Below are 14,917 nucleotides of genomic sequence, written 5' to 3'. Positions count from 1 at the left end.
GTAACTTCAGGTCCAATCGTTTAAAAAAAGATGACATTCCTTGTAGTTGTAACAAATACATTTTCAGTATTTGTGTGAATTCTGATTTCATTCATACACATCCACATAACATCAGACCTCACTCATAAGGGAGGTGAAAATGAAACCCCACAATAAACAAGCATGAAACAAAAAAGTACTTTGGAGAACATTCAAAAAAGTAACCAAGTATTAAATACTTTTATGACAATTTACCACAGCAAAAGTGAGTCAACATAGATCAAACTCCAGAAATTCAGGATTTTCTGTTGCTCTGTTACTTTACTAGTTTTTCCCTTAACACACCTTTGCTGCTCTAATACAAGTAAAGCAGTTGAAACACTTCCTTATGCAAGGATCACTTTCCTAAGAGGTGTGACACCCCAGACCCCACAGCATCCCTGGGAAGACATGTTATGCTCCTGTGCTGTGACATGGATTTGTAATAGTTCAACATTCCCTGTGGAAATAGTAGAATAAGCCATGTAATCTACTGTGAGTATGCCCATACAGGACTTCACAGGCAGAATTTGTAACTTGAGGAGTTGTAACTTTTCAGGGGGTTTGAAAGTTTTTCTGTCTCAAAGTTTCAGTTGTCATTCTGCTCATGGCTGGCTCTGCACTGGGAAGCAGATCAATCTGCACCTCAGGTTTTACTCAGCTGTGCGTGCACAGTCCACCCAGTGCCAGCCCAGGACCTACTGGAGCACTGCTGCATCCTCCTGCACAAACAGATCTCCTTTCCCTTACTAACCCTGCCCTGGCTGTGCTGTTCAGTCAGACCTCACACACAGGAACCCAGGCAGCACAACACACACATGCAAAAGGCCAGTTTACCCATGAGACACATTAGTTGACAGTTAAACAAACAAACAAACACTTCCCCTCCTTCAGCTTTGGAGACCTCAAAATCAATATATATTCAGTGTTCTTCTCTAGAGAAGAGAAATCCCATTGGGAATATCGTGCTTGCCTTAGACACAGACTGAGCTAAGATTTAATTTTAAATCACTCCTAAACTACTGTGGGTCACAGTGTAGTTAAAAGGGAACTGATCATGTCCCAAACTCCTCGATGGCAGTGGATTGGTTGCCATTTGATCCATGCTTCAAAGAAGCTGCACAATTTGCTTGTGGCAAAACATGACTGATGGGGAAAGGCAAACAGCAAGTGCTTCTGCCCTGACACCAGTGACACAAGAAGCCCTGATTTTACTTGGATGGAGTTATCAAACTTTCTGTAGTGGAGAAAAGTTGACAAGTGCAAAATCCATTATGTATCCACAAATGGAATGAACACCTTCAGGGAAACTCCAAGGACAATACAGGACAAGAAGCATTGGTAAGGGCATATGACACTATTTTTCAGGAAAGCAGCTCTATTTGACACTATTTTTCTGCCTGAGATCATGACTCATACCTAAGCAAAAACAAGCCCAGTTAAGCAAATAAATGGAAGAGGCCAAATATAGAACTTCAATTCTCACTAGGAACTTCCCCTTTCTACTTCTTTTTCTTCTCAGAGTTTTAAGAAAAAACTTGGACATCAGAGCTACTTTTTGGTTTTCCTTTGCAAAGTTTAAAAAAAATGCCTTTGTCAGGAGAAGCATATTTGATGACTCTAATCACTATTCCTGTTTGCTAGGCACAGTGTGTGGCCCAGGCTGGCATCACAAACTAAGATTCTGGGAAGGCAGCAACCAAAGGATGCCTCATTTGGAGTTCCACAGCTGCCAGAAGCTGTCCTTGCCCCTAAATGATGGACTGGTCTCCTCAGAGTCTATTTATAATGACAAATTATCTAAGGTTTCCTCAAGTCAGTGTTCAACTTAACACACACTCAGCCACCTCACAAATGTACATTTCCAGAAACAGTTTGTAATTCACATTCCTACCTTTCTATAAGCAAACAAGTAACAAGTTTATAATTGCACTTCTCTGTGCTGATGTTAAGTGCTTTATGTAGCTGCCACTGTTTATGCTTGAACCATAAAACATTTGAAATGAGCTCAAAGAAACTAAAATAAGTATTTAAATAAATATTTCTAGAATTACAAAAAAAAAAAACCACTGAAAAATTAAATGCAGCCCTTTCATAGACATATAAAATTGAATTTATGGCCCCCAAATAGTTTATAATAATGTGACACCCAGTGCCTTCTTTAGGACTACTTTTCTAAAGACTAATTAGAATTTGATAATCATATTACCTAAAACTGGTGCATAACTTGGGTGGAAAAGTTCCCCATGTGCTAGAGGGTTGTATGATAACATAGAAGAATGCCTGATCCTGTTTCTCTTTGGGATACTCTGATATTCCTACAAAGAAGTAATGCTTACCTTGGCAAGCATGTAAAGGTAAGAAAGCTGCTTTGCAAGAGACTTTGAAGAACACAAAGATATTTCTGGTCTGAAAAGTGTCTTCTGACATCCAAACAGTGTTTTATCAACAAAAGCATACAAAGTGGGATTCAGCATCTACACTGAAGGTGCTCACAGTGACTGTGTCAGTGTGAACAGCCATAAGGGGACTGCTCAGAGCAGGCAGGAGAGAAGGTTCACCTTAGCTGTGACAACTGAAACCTTTGGGCATCCATACTGATGTTTAGAAAGGGGGCAGTAGGGAAGGTACTTAAAACCAGGAAAGCTTTGCTTCTAAAAGTAGACTCTCTATCCAAAGCCCTCCAGAGATCCTTACCGGAGATCCAGACCAGCTTCTTTCCAAAGGATGTCCATCAAACGCAAGATCTGGAGCGTCAACATGTCCTGTCGGAGATCTGTAACCAAAGGGTGAAACTGCTGCTTCAGGTTCTCACTGTGTTGCAAACAAACTTTCTGAAGTTTGTAAGGCCCTCAGGAAAAGGTATCTAAAAACACTCCTCGAGCCTAAGGGTTAAAGTGGCATTAACCACAATTACACCATCGTGACTGGCCATGCCTGTACTCTGAAACTCAGTCAGAAGAAGATGCTGAATGTTTACCAGTGTTAGAGTAATCCACCTTTACATTATGGCAAAACACAGCAACACAGCTTAAGTGCAAGCGTGGCAATGAAAAGGAAAAATATAAAGTTTTTAGCATTACTTACCATCACCATTTTTAAAGATGATCCCTACAAGATCTCCTCCAAACATTTTGTTGTTGTATACTATCCATAGAGGCTTCATTTTAGAATCCATGTATCTACACTTCTCAACACTAGAAGAAAATACAACAGAAGTTTTAGTCAAATAAGAATAATTCAACTGAAAAGGTCTAACCATGGTTCAGAACATGCCAGAACACAGACTTCCAGTTTGGAAATACCTAAATGCTCTCTCAGCATTCATTCTGCAGCTATGCTATGAGCACTTATCCAGCTATGGACATATTATAGATGGACTGCATTTGATTGGCATACACATCTCTAGTGCTTAAATGAAGCATCCTCATTTTCAGAGAAAATAGTTTTCTTTATATTCCTTCCCATCAATTTTCAGACTTTATGTGCTGTGAAAAGTTTTAGTGACTTCTGTGCTTATTGTTATAAAGAGAAGGAAGGAATGCAGTCTAATGCACTTTGAGGTTTATATTTAAATATGTTTAGCTATGGTAATGGATCAGTTAAGAGAATATTGAGTTTCATGGTGGATCACAAATATCTTCTAACTCAACTGGTATCTTAACCTTAGGAAGATTCCCTGCAGACCCCTCACCACAGGAAAAGCTCCCCATGACAGCACATCAGCTGAACAACACAGCCAGAGGAACTTTCTGCTCTACTGATTCCATGCAAAAGCTACAGTGAAATTGTATTCACTCATTCTTTACTCACTGCAGTTCTGAAAGTATAACAGAAGGATTCAGAGGAGACTGAAGATCAGAAAGTGCTTCTCTGTAAGCATTTTGTTTCAAACACGTATGCATGGCATCTTTTCCTTTTGCTTTGCTTTGCTTCATGGCATTCAGCTTAATTAGACTATTTAAAGTCTTCATTTTATTAAGGGCTTCCACCTGAAAGAGACATTTTATCTTTAAGAGTTATTGCTCTAATTTAACATATAATACAGTGCAAAATCCCATTTGAAAACAAAACAATTAAATAATTATCCAGCTTTTTAAAAATGGAAATAATAGATGGCAATTAAGTCACTCAAGTTCCAGAAATACCATTTTCATAATTAGCAGAGACATTGATGGGATGAAAGCCCCTAAGCTTTGAGTCACTTTTAAAAGCATGACTTAACGTTTCTTGAAAAATGAATGGGGCATATTAATGTATCATCTACACAAATTCCTTCTTCAAAATACAAATACTAATTCAACCAAGCACATAACGTAGGTGCCTCTATCCACACATAAGTCAACACAAACACTGATTGCTTCATATTTCTAACAAAATCAGACACTACTTGAGAGGAGATGTGGATGCAGATTCTTCATTGTTCACATTAAGTTGCACCCAATAAGACGTGGCCACGTGACCACTTGCAGACAATTGTCACAGCTCAGAGTCTTAAATGTTTGTCATTAAAATGCTGCTGAAGTCAGGCATAAGGCAAAAGCTTGAATCAACTAAGGTGCTCCAAATCATAGCATCTCAACTAAACAGTATTTTTAAGCTAGAAATGTGTAAAAAGTCAAGGTAATTATTTGCAGTAATACAAGTAGTTTAACTCTTTCTTTCCATTCTGTTTTGGAAAGTTTTCTACTGGTACATAATTTCTAAGAAAACTACTGTTGTAAATGTACAACACTGGCAGAGCAAAGCCCTCTGGTAAGAAACCTAGACAGCACATACAACCAATACAATTTCTACAGCTAAACAACCTGTTGGCCAAATACAAAACAGTTCTTATAACAACCAGCTGTGTTTGCACCAGCCCCAGTTAATGTGCTCAGCAATAGAGATTCTCCAGCAAACAGCACCAGGGTAGTAATTATGAAAGCTGATTTCTATACAAGGAAGCTTCAGTCTAACTTACAAGGTGCTGAGTCAAAACTTACCCCTCCCACAGACTGAATGAACCCTGTCAGGCAGGATGCTGTGGAAATTGTATGCAGTTTGATTATAAAACTGGGCAGTGAAGACCTGCCAGGTCAGCCATCTGTCAAAACCAAAAGCCCTCTGCTTTTCCACTATTCTAGGAGCTGTACAAACATCGGTGACAGGGGAACAAAATGGAACCTGTGTTGTACAAACAGGAACTTTTTGAAGTATTTCTACTTTGAATTTCTTCCGTGTTTGTACAGTTGGGAATTTTTTTGCCCTTTCTTTGATTGTACTGACATTTGCTTCCTGTAAAGTGCACAAAAACTCTACTGACCTTACATCTATTGCTTAAAGCATTTCACTACCTAATCTTTTTATGGTTCTGACAATGCTAACAAGCACACATATGTAAGAGATGGTCTCTTCCATGCCCTGTGAGCTGCAGCAATAAAAGAGCACAGCAGAACATTCCTGTTCCATATGCCTCCCAAAGGATAGTTTTAATGCAGACAAATGCCACTCACCAGTCAGTCATACACTGAGTGAGTCTTTGTGATCTGATACAGCAAATACATTAACTCCAGGAGAGATCATTTTTCAAATATTTTTACGGTCACAATCTAAATTAACTCACTAAAACTGCATTAGAGACTTCAAACATGATTTGTGAGTGTCTCTTAATGATCTGCTGATAGACTTATTAGTGTTTTTAAAAGCAAACCTCTCATGCTTTTTAGGGCATTTAAAAGCAAACACATCTCTCTCCTTTTTTGTCTTTTCTTTTCCCTCTGGAAATGGCACATCTATATTAACACTAAAATGAGTATTTGGGTTACTTCAACACCTCTATTTCCAGGGAGCACTACACTATACTACAACTTCCAGGGGTTTTGCATCACCCTTTAACAAGTGCAGGAAGTAGTCTTGGAGTCACCTAAGTAAAATTTAGAACAAGCTGCCTTTACTGGGGGAAAAAGGTCAAGTGCACAGAAGGCCTTCTTCAGTTAACAATCCACAGAGTCTGCTGTTGTACCCAGAATACATCCAGGCTGCTGGAGGTACCTCTCACATCTACAAAACCAGCTCGCTACCTCTGAGGCCCCACAGCACTGGCTGCCCTCTGTAGCAGGGAAGCAGCTCCATCATCCATTTAGTCCTTTTAATTCTCTGTGTCACACATGCTCCCTTCTCTCCCCCATTCCCAGCAGATGGACTTTGTCAAGGTAACCAATATGCCCCACAGGAACAATGGAATGAGTATCAGTTACAAGCTCAGAGAAGTCAAGCCTGCCAGGAGAGGGGGAGCCCATACCTGTTTAGCAAGCACTTTCATGTGAGCAACACTTCCTCTGCAGTAAGCTTCCAGAATCAAACCAAACTGCACTGAGACAGCAGGGATATGAACCTCTGACCTGTGAGGAGAAAGGCTTCTTGTCAGACCATGGCACTTACAGATCTGTGTTCTTCCAGTCATTACAAAACCCCAAACTAAACATAAAACCACATCACGGACATGTAGATAAAACAAAAAGGCAGAATTCTTAAAAAATAGCAGAACACTTCTGTGCTGAAGACCATGAAGAAAGGATAGGTTTGATACATGCCACTTGTTGCAAGGTCCAGGACTGCTCTGGAGGCAGTGGTGTTAATGTTTAGAGGTAGCAACCTGTTTCAGGACCCCCTCTTACTCAGAGCAGTACTGATAAGTCACAGAAGATGATCCTGACAATTGGGGCTGATGTTAAACCACGTGTTCCCAAATCTTTGTAAGGGAAAAGCCCAAATTTGTCCAAAGGGGAACACATTGAATCAAACCATTGAACTTTATACCAGAGTTAATTATCCTCCAAAACATTTTCATGTAGTACTTCCTCTTTTTAGTTAGAAATATTAAAATAAATTGTGTTTTGAAGCCAGAATAAACCTATGGTCCATTCTGCAAGGTTTCTGCCATTCATGAAACTGCTCATCAAAAGTAGAAATGACACACAAAACTGCTTTTATTCTATTGCAATTCTTTCATCATGTGGTAGATTACAAATCACTTTATTTAATGACAGACTTGCTCCGATCTCTAAATGCCAAAGATAAAGAAACATAAAGAGGATTTATAGAATACTATGAAAATGGCTCATTTAGCAAAATCCTCAAGAAATCAAATTTGAAAGTCCAATCAGGTTCAGCAATTTCAGAAAGACAAAAGGGAAGAACTCCTACCTTAGGTGCCAGAACAACATCTGTCCTATTCGCCTATTGGCGAGTGCTCTTTCCAAGAGAAACCTGGAGAGTGCACAGTCCAGAAAGGGCTCATACTTCAGGACTTGCACAAGTTGGAGAAGATACTGAGAGAGCTCTTCATCACTAGAATGAGGTACATCAAGGCAGTTAGTAAGAGTAACTAGATTAATGACACTCCAGAAATTCAGATGCATATGAAAAATCCAACAATAACAGATTTGTTTCAATAGCAAGAGCATTCTCCAATTTTTCAATCACATGGAGAAGGATAATACACATCTTAGTGCAACTGCCAGATGGAAATAATTCCAGACATAACAATTTGGTATTATTAGGATAGCTGGGCAGCTAAAACTGCTTGTTTGCATTTGAAAGAAGACCAGATAATTTATTTTTTCTTACCCTAAAAGTCTAGCCTTGACCGTTAAAAAATTAATCATTAAACCATTCACCACAGAGAATTCAGAATTCAAGGACAGGAAATATGCAGTAATGATAATGTTACACAAGTCTTGCCCTAGGTTACAGCGGAGAGCAGAATGAAATGCAATAAAGGAAGAACTGCAGAGAGAGAAGGCTCCTGTGAAGAACAAACACGTCAGTAATTCTCTCATTATTTATTATATGCTACAGCTTATGTTCCTATTTTGTGATGCAGCCAATCCCTGACACACAGTGTGAGGTGGTTGCACATTAGCTCTTACAGGATTTGACTACTGTAATATTTCTCCCTTTGTTTTTAAAAGGTTCTCACAGTATCTCCCTCTCCCTTGGTCCCAGAGAGGGTTGTGTGTGTTTGTCCCTTTCTTGGACAAAGGTACACTTTGCAACATGGAAAATAATCATTATTGACTAGGAGATGCCAGAATAAAAAGGTTTTATTTGGCTGCCAATGTCCCTATCTAGAAATTTGACTGCTTTATTTGGCCACCTATTCATGGTAGGCAGAGTGTTTAACTCTTTCCTCTCCGGGTTCTTTTTTTTCCTGTAAACAAACTGAATGCAGTTTTCCACCCCAGAAATCCTCAGATGGTAGAGTAATACAACACACTCACCTCATCTGCTTTAAACAACCCACTGCATATTCCCTGACATACTGATCTGGGTAATTGAAATCCAGCAGCTCCAAAGCTTCTCTGGGCAGCAGCTTGGGCCAGATCTGAAGGAGAGCCTGAAGCTGTTTTAAAAAGAAGACTGTCAGGTTACAGGTAAAGGAACTATTTAAGAACACAGATGGGTATAACTGCCCACAGAAGTATTCATACCAACACAAGATGGTTACCAACCACTGTGGGGGTTTGGTGGAAATGAGAGAAACAATTTGGGGTAAATGGGCCCACTTCTGATTCAGTTTCTTACTCCTTAAAATGACCCAGATTATTTTTAGTCTGCAAAACCTGTTTCTTCACACGTAGACACAATGCACAATAAACAAAAATTAGGTAACCCCAGATAAGTCTGTTTAAGAAACACTGTCAATAAAAATTAGATAAAGTTTTGTAAATGCTCTCATAAATATATAACAACTTTAGTAATGGCAAAAGTTTTCTACTAGAAGAAAAAAAAAGGTAGTTTTTTGTTGAAAGAAATCTTTACCAAGATTATTCGACCACCTCAACTGATGGAGCTTTTTCACACATTCATTGTGAATAGTAATAAGTTTAAATTGTGAAAAGCATGATTCAGCTTAGATATTTTTAAAAAAAATCCCTATGCAATATAATGTGCTGGAAAACATTACAGAATACACTAGTGTATCATTTTGGACAACCAAGAACATCCAGAAGTCTCCTAAAATAAACTGGTTTTATTGCATTGTAATGAAACTCCCCACTGAAAGTGTATTTTTAATAATATGTATATAGTTGTATGACTGAAACAGTTCTCTATTACTCAAAATAAACAAACTTGAATATATAAAGGCAGTGTATCAACAGCACAAGATTTTTCTTTCTGTAGGAATGAGTCACATAATTCGTAATAAAAATACCCTCTCCTACAAATTAGATAATACATATTATTTCATATTTAAAGAGCAACTTATGAAATCTGAATGATTAAGACCTTGTTTTCTTTCTGATTTAGTAAGAATTTCAAAACAACAGCGAAAATTCCCTGTTTCTAATATATGTCACATATCAACTAATGCTTCTAGTTCAAGTATGACAAACACATTTGAGCTCATAGTCTCAGCTGACATTTAACAGGTGTGTTCATAACACTGGTTAAACACCACGGGGTCAGTTTTGTGAAATTCAGAAGACAAGAAACGGGCAGAGATCATTAACAGTGCAAAGCCAGTGGCCAGACTGCAGCTCCAGAAGTGGAGGAAAGGATCAACCAAACCATTTTCATGGGCAACTACTGGTATGAACACCTGCACGACTCATACTGATATAAAATTAAACTAAAGGTGTTTTTAAACACAGATGTCGTATTCCCACAGAAAAATACACTCAAAAATCTATTCAATCCATAGCCCAACAAGGGGTAACAATGCCAGTCCTGATGTTGAGGACTGCAGCCATCAACAGTCACACAGCAGAACACTGGCACTGAAACTCTAACACTGATCAGATACTTAACACACAAGACAGATGTTGGAAATGCAAGCAGCAGCTATGAACATGCAGTAAGAAACTCTGCAAACACACTCTGCAAGTTATCAGAATTTCTAGACAACCTACTTTAAACCAGGTGCAGAATCAACAAGAATATAGAAATACTTTGCTAATACTGAATGATTGAATTGAACAGAGAACCTGAAATAGTCTGATGAGCCCAAGTGGCCCTACATGCCTCATGTATCAGGCAATGAATTGTGAAAGTCACGCTCTACAGAGTGTACATTTACTGTGAAGGTTATTTGAAAGTACAGATCTCCTCCCTTTGCTTAAATTATTGTTGTTATAATGAGAAAATGTTAAGGTATATGAGCTGAGAGGGAGCAAGATCTAAATAACCTATGACACAGCCAAGAAAGTTCCCCAAACACCTATGGCTCTGCTCACATGATGCCTTGGAACTTTAGTAAGAGAGAAGTGCAGCCCAACCAGCTCCACATTCAGCTGTGCTGCTCCAAAGTGCAGGTGAGAGGAGACAGAAGCACTTGTTGCATTTGGACAAAAGAAAACATGCACCATGGAATGCCCTCACCTGCTTTGGCAGCAGAGCAGTAACTGAACAGCTCCCAGGTAAAGAAATTTGTAAAGAAATTTCACATTTCAAAACATGTTCTGAGCTTTAAAAATTTCTCTGCAATATGAGACATGGTAGAATGTTGCACACATGAGACACCATCTAATTCTCTCACGTGGTTTGCAACTCCTGACGAGCCAGGAGAAGATAAGGAACTGCAATTCCCAGCAACAACTGAGAGGTTCAGAGAAATCTCAGATTTGGCCTTGGGGTATCAATACTTTTTTCTATAAAGAAATAACCACAATTTCTTTCTAACAAGACAAGTTCACTGTAAAAGACAATACAGTTAAGCACAGGTCATTATTTTTATTCCAGTTATTTCACATATTTCAGAAATCAGCTGTCTGTTCTCTAGTTCTCACTACGGATGGTGTTGCTTTGCTGAAAATAAGGGGATTTTTTTTTAATAATGGTTGAAATCTGCTTTGAGAATAAATACTACCCTGTGAATTCTGCTAACAAGTTCTGCCACTCTGCTACTCTGCTGAGTGAGGGGGTTATGGCAGCAGTGAGGGGAAGCACCTTCAGAATTCCTTCAGTGCAATCATTTCATTAAAATACTGCAATCCAATAAGAACTTGGATGAGATCTATATGGTAAATAATTCAAGAAAGCTGCTTTAATCCATTGGACATAACTCCATGGACCACTGAGCTAACAGAATAAAGATGGTCTACAATCAAATACAATACTCCATTTCTTAAAAAAACTTACTATTTTTGAACTACATTAATAAAGAGAGGAATATAGTTATTTAGTCCATTTTCTTAGAAACAGATGTTTGGCTGCTTTTTGGGGGTTTGTTTTTTGGGGCTTTTTGGTTTGTTTGGGGGTTTTTTTGTATTTTGTTGTGTTTAGTTTTTTAAAACTTTCTGTCTTAAGTGTCAAGACTTTTACTGAAATACATCTAAAAGTGAACATTAAAAAAACTTCCAGTACAACAGCATGCACAATGTAGCCCCACAAACACTGCAATCTACAGCTACTACTATAAATGTTTAATTTTAATGAGAAGTAAATTATGAGTCCTGCTAATTTTGGAACTCGTAAAATTCAGGAGGCTGTCTTGCCTTACCTGAAAAGGTAAGTTGTTGGGAGTACTTACATGTCTGTGTACTACAGAAATATTTGGTATGTTTAAGGATAAGATCTCATTTTTCAGATAGACCATCCTTGCTGCCAAAACCAATATTACACTATAAACTGCACTATTGCCTATACATAAGTAAACATAAATGTTACATTCCTTCCAGAAAGTACAAAGTAACAAGATGACCACATATTTTCAGCCATCTGCTTAAATAAATGATTTATAAATCTATAATATTTAATATTCCCAAATTTAAAGGACTTTGAGCTGTCAGCTGATATCCATACTCCAAATAACTTTTCAAAACTGCTTCCAAAGGCCACATTTCAAAGCCCACAGCAATCAGAAGACTTTTTCCCTCACATATTTTAATGAGCAAACAAGTACCTGCTTATATTTCTACACTTTGTAATTCCAGATAACTTCTAATAATGAACAATAAATTCAGAAGCACAACGGAATTACTAAGGAATGAGGATTCTTGCACACGGAAGAACACAAGTGAGCAAGAAATGTGTGAGTACTCCATTTTGTTAATGTAGTGTCCATGGCACAGACAATTAGCTAGGATGAAATTCCATTTATTTTTAGGAGTTCACACAACATATACATCTATGTGGTAGAAGGGATGTAAGAGAAGATAAGCTCCATGCTGGAGGCGAGCTAAGATTCTGACTGACTAGATAATTACAAAAATTACAGAAATAGACAGAAGATATTTTCATGGAGTGGCTTCCTTTTCTTCCCACAACACCGAGCTTGTAACAGGTGAAGGTCAGAATACTAAGGCACAATAGAAATCTATACTATCAATCATAATCATTCACAAAAAACGCTTTTTAGCTCTAAAGTTATAAAAAAAAATGGGAAAAAAATTAGTTTCAAATTTAAAAAATGAGATTCATGGAAAGAGATAAATATTATCACAGTGTAATGGTCTGCAAGAAGTTGAGTGTTATTTAAATATGAATTCTGTCCGGATAAGTAGGTGACCAAAACAACATCTGGGTTCACCTCCTGGAGCGAGTGCTGCGTTGGTTACTCTGGCCAGACTTGCAGTTTGGCCAAACTGCTCTGTACTCTGTACACAATCAGACTAAAAAGTTTCAATACCAATCCAGGAATATGTTATTTTATTACTTTTTAAAAATCAGTCTATCAAGCAGGAATGGTCTTACTGTAAGCTCATATAATTTTTCCTATTAAAGGTTAAAGTTCAACCTATTCCCAAAATGTGTCACAGGAGTTGGGTTCTATTTGGGTAAATACAGCAAAAGGCAGCTACAGCAACTTCTTTAAAGTGTAGTGAAATAATTGTGCACATCTGTACAGCAAACAAGTGATTTTACTGAAAATGCATCTTGTATCACAGCACCAGCCTTCATGCCCTTGGTTACTGACAGTCACTTTAAGGAGACTGTTTTTGGTCAAACAGCCACATGACAAGAATGATGTGTTTTGTACCACTGGTGCGAGTCATATTTCTTTGAAAATCACCTGTCTGCCCAAATGAGGTTTAATTACCCAGGTGAGATGTGGATTTTTACAGTATTTGAGCAGTTTAGTAATTTTTGTAAGTAATTTAGTAAGTTTTGTTTCAGATCATGACTGATAAGCTTTTTTATAAAATATTTAACAGCCTTACAAAAGATATTCCAATGGTCACACATTGGAATACGTTGCCCAGAGAGACTGTGGAGTCTCCATTGGTGAAGATGCTCCAAATGCAGCTGGGCACAGTCCTGCTCAGGTGACTGTGCTTGAGCACAGGGGGCTGCACTAGGTCATCTCAGAAGGTTCCTTTCAACCTAAGTAACGTTGTGAGTCTGTGAAATTCCTTGCATTTAAGATCAAAGTGGACACAAGATTTTAAAATTAGTCTGTATAAATAATTGCTGTGGTTTTCCCAGAGGACTACTCAGAAGACTGGTTCAGAGGGTACCTTGGGAAACAGCCCTGGAAAACAAAGGGGTCCAGGAGGGATGGACATGCTTCAAGAAGGAAGTCTTGAATGCAGGGGAGCTGTCCCAGTGCACCAAAAGGAGAGCCGGCGGGGAAGACGACTGGTCTGGCTGAATGGGGAGATTTTGAAGGAAATTTGGGGAAAAAAGAGAGCTTACCAACTCTGGAAAAAAGGGCTGGCTACTCAGGAAGAGTTTAGGAATATAGTTAGGTCACGTAGAAAGAAAATTAGAGACAAAGGCACAATTTGAATTCAATCTAGCCACTTCTGTCAGGGATAACAAGAAGTGCTTCTACAAATACATCAATAGCAAAAGGAGGGGCAAGGAAAACCTCCATTCTTTGTTGGACTTGGGGGGGAACATAGTCACCAAAGATGAGGAAAAGGCTGAGGTACTTAACAGTTTCTTTGCCTCAGTTTTCAACAGTAAGACAGGTTGTCCTCAGGACAACTGGCCTCTGGAGCTTGTAGACAGAGATAAGAAGCCGAATACCCCCCCTGTAATCCAGGAGGGAACAGTCAGCGACCTGCTGAGCTGCTTGGATCCTCACAAGTCTATGGGACCAGATGGGATCCACCCAAGGGTGATGAGGGAGCTGGCAGAAGAGCTCACCAAGCCGCTCTCCATCATCTACCAACAGCCCTGGCTCACTGGGGAGGTCCCAGATGATTGGAAGTTGGCAAATGTCACACCAACCCACAAAAAGGGCCGGAAGGAGGACTCGGGAAACTACAGGCCTGTCAGCCTGAGCTCAGTGCCTGGCAAGGTTATGGAGCAGATCATCCTCAGTGCAATCACACAGCACCTACAGGATGGACAAGGGATCCGACCCAGCCAGCACAGTTTAGGAGGGGCAGGTCCTGTCTGACCAGCCTGATCTCCTTTTATGATCAGGTGACCCGCCTGGTGGATGAGGGGAGGGCTGTGGATGTGTCTATTTGGACTTCAGCAAAGCCTTTGACACTGTCTCCCACAGCATTCTCCTGGAAAAGCTGCAGCCCATGACTTGGACAGGGGCACTCTGTGCTGGGTTAGGAACTGGTCCAGAGAGTGGTGCTGAACAGTGCTGCATCCAGGTGGGATCTGGTCACTAGTGCTGTCCCCCAGGGGTCAGTGTTGGGCCCAGTTCTGTTTAATGTTTTTATTGATGATCTGGATGAGGGGATTGAGTCCATCATTAGCAAATTTGCAGATGACACCAAGCTGGGGGGGAGTATCAATCTGCTGGAAGGCAGGAGGGCTCTGCAGAGGGACCTGGATAGACTGGAGAGCTGGGCTGATTCCAATGGGATGAGGTTCAACAAGGCCAAGTGCCGGGTCCTGCACTTTGGCCACAACAACCCCCTGCAGCGCTACGGGCTGGGCCAGAGGGGTTGGAGAGCAGCCAGACAGAGAGGGATCTGGGAGTGTGGATTGACAGGAAGCTGAACATGAG

At 39.5% G+C, this 14,917-nt stretch overlaps 1 protein-coding gene across 4 annotated transcripts in view; it reads right to left on the bottom strand.

Annotated features, from left to right (window-relative positions):
* PIK3CB (phosphatidylinositol-4,5-bisphosphate 3-kinase catalytic subunit beta) overlaps window positions 1-14,917 on the bottom strand; it is a 288,112-nt gene that overhangs the window by 11,788 nt on the left and 261,407 nt on the right. For all 4 annotated transcript variants that reach the window (XM_032697650.1, XM_032697649.1, XM_032697651.1 and 1 more), the window contains 6 exons: window positions 8,283-8,404; window positions 7,207-7,350; window positions 6,302-6,401; window positions 3,832-4,010; window positions 3,106-3,215; window positions 2,716-2,794 (listed from right to left, as the gene is read on the bottom strand). In XM_032697650.1, coding sequence (XP_032553541.1) covers window positions 2,716-2,794; window positions 3,106-3,215; window positions 3,832-4,010; window positions 6,302-6,401; window positions 7,207-7,350; window positions 8,283-8,404 — 734 coding nt within the window. The remainder of the gene's footprint in view (window positions 1-2,715; window positions 2,795-3,105; window positions 3,216-3,831; window positions 4,011-6,301; window positions 6,402-7,206; window positions 7,351-8,282; window positions 8,405-14,917) is intronic.

This window comes from Chiroxiphia lanceolata, chromosome 10 (assembly GCF_009829145.1).
Source record: "Chiroxiphia lanceolata isolate bChiLan1 chromosome 10, bChiLan1.pri, whole genome shotgun sequence".
NCBI lineage: Eukaryota > Metazoa > Chordata > Aves > Passeriformes > Pipridae > Chiroxiphia > Chiroxiphia lanceolata.
The sequence above is the reverse complement of the archived record's forward strand: the minus strand, read 5'-3'. Positions and strand labels throughout refer to the sequence as shown.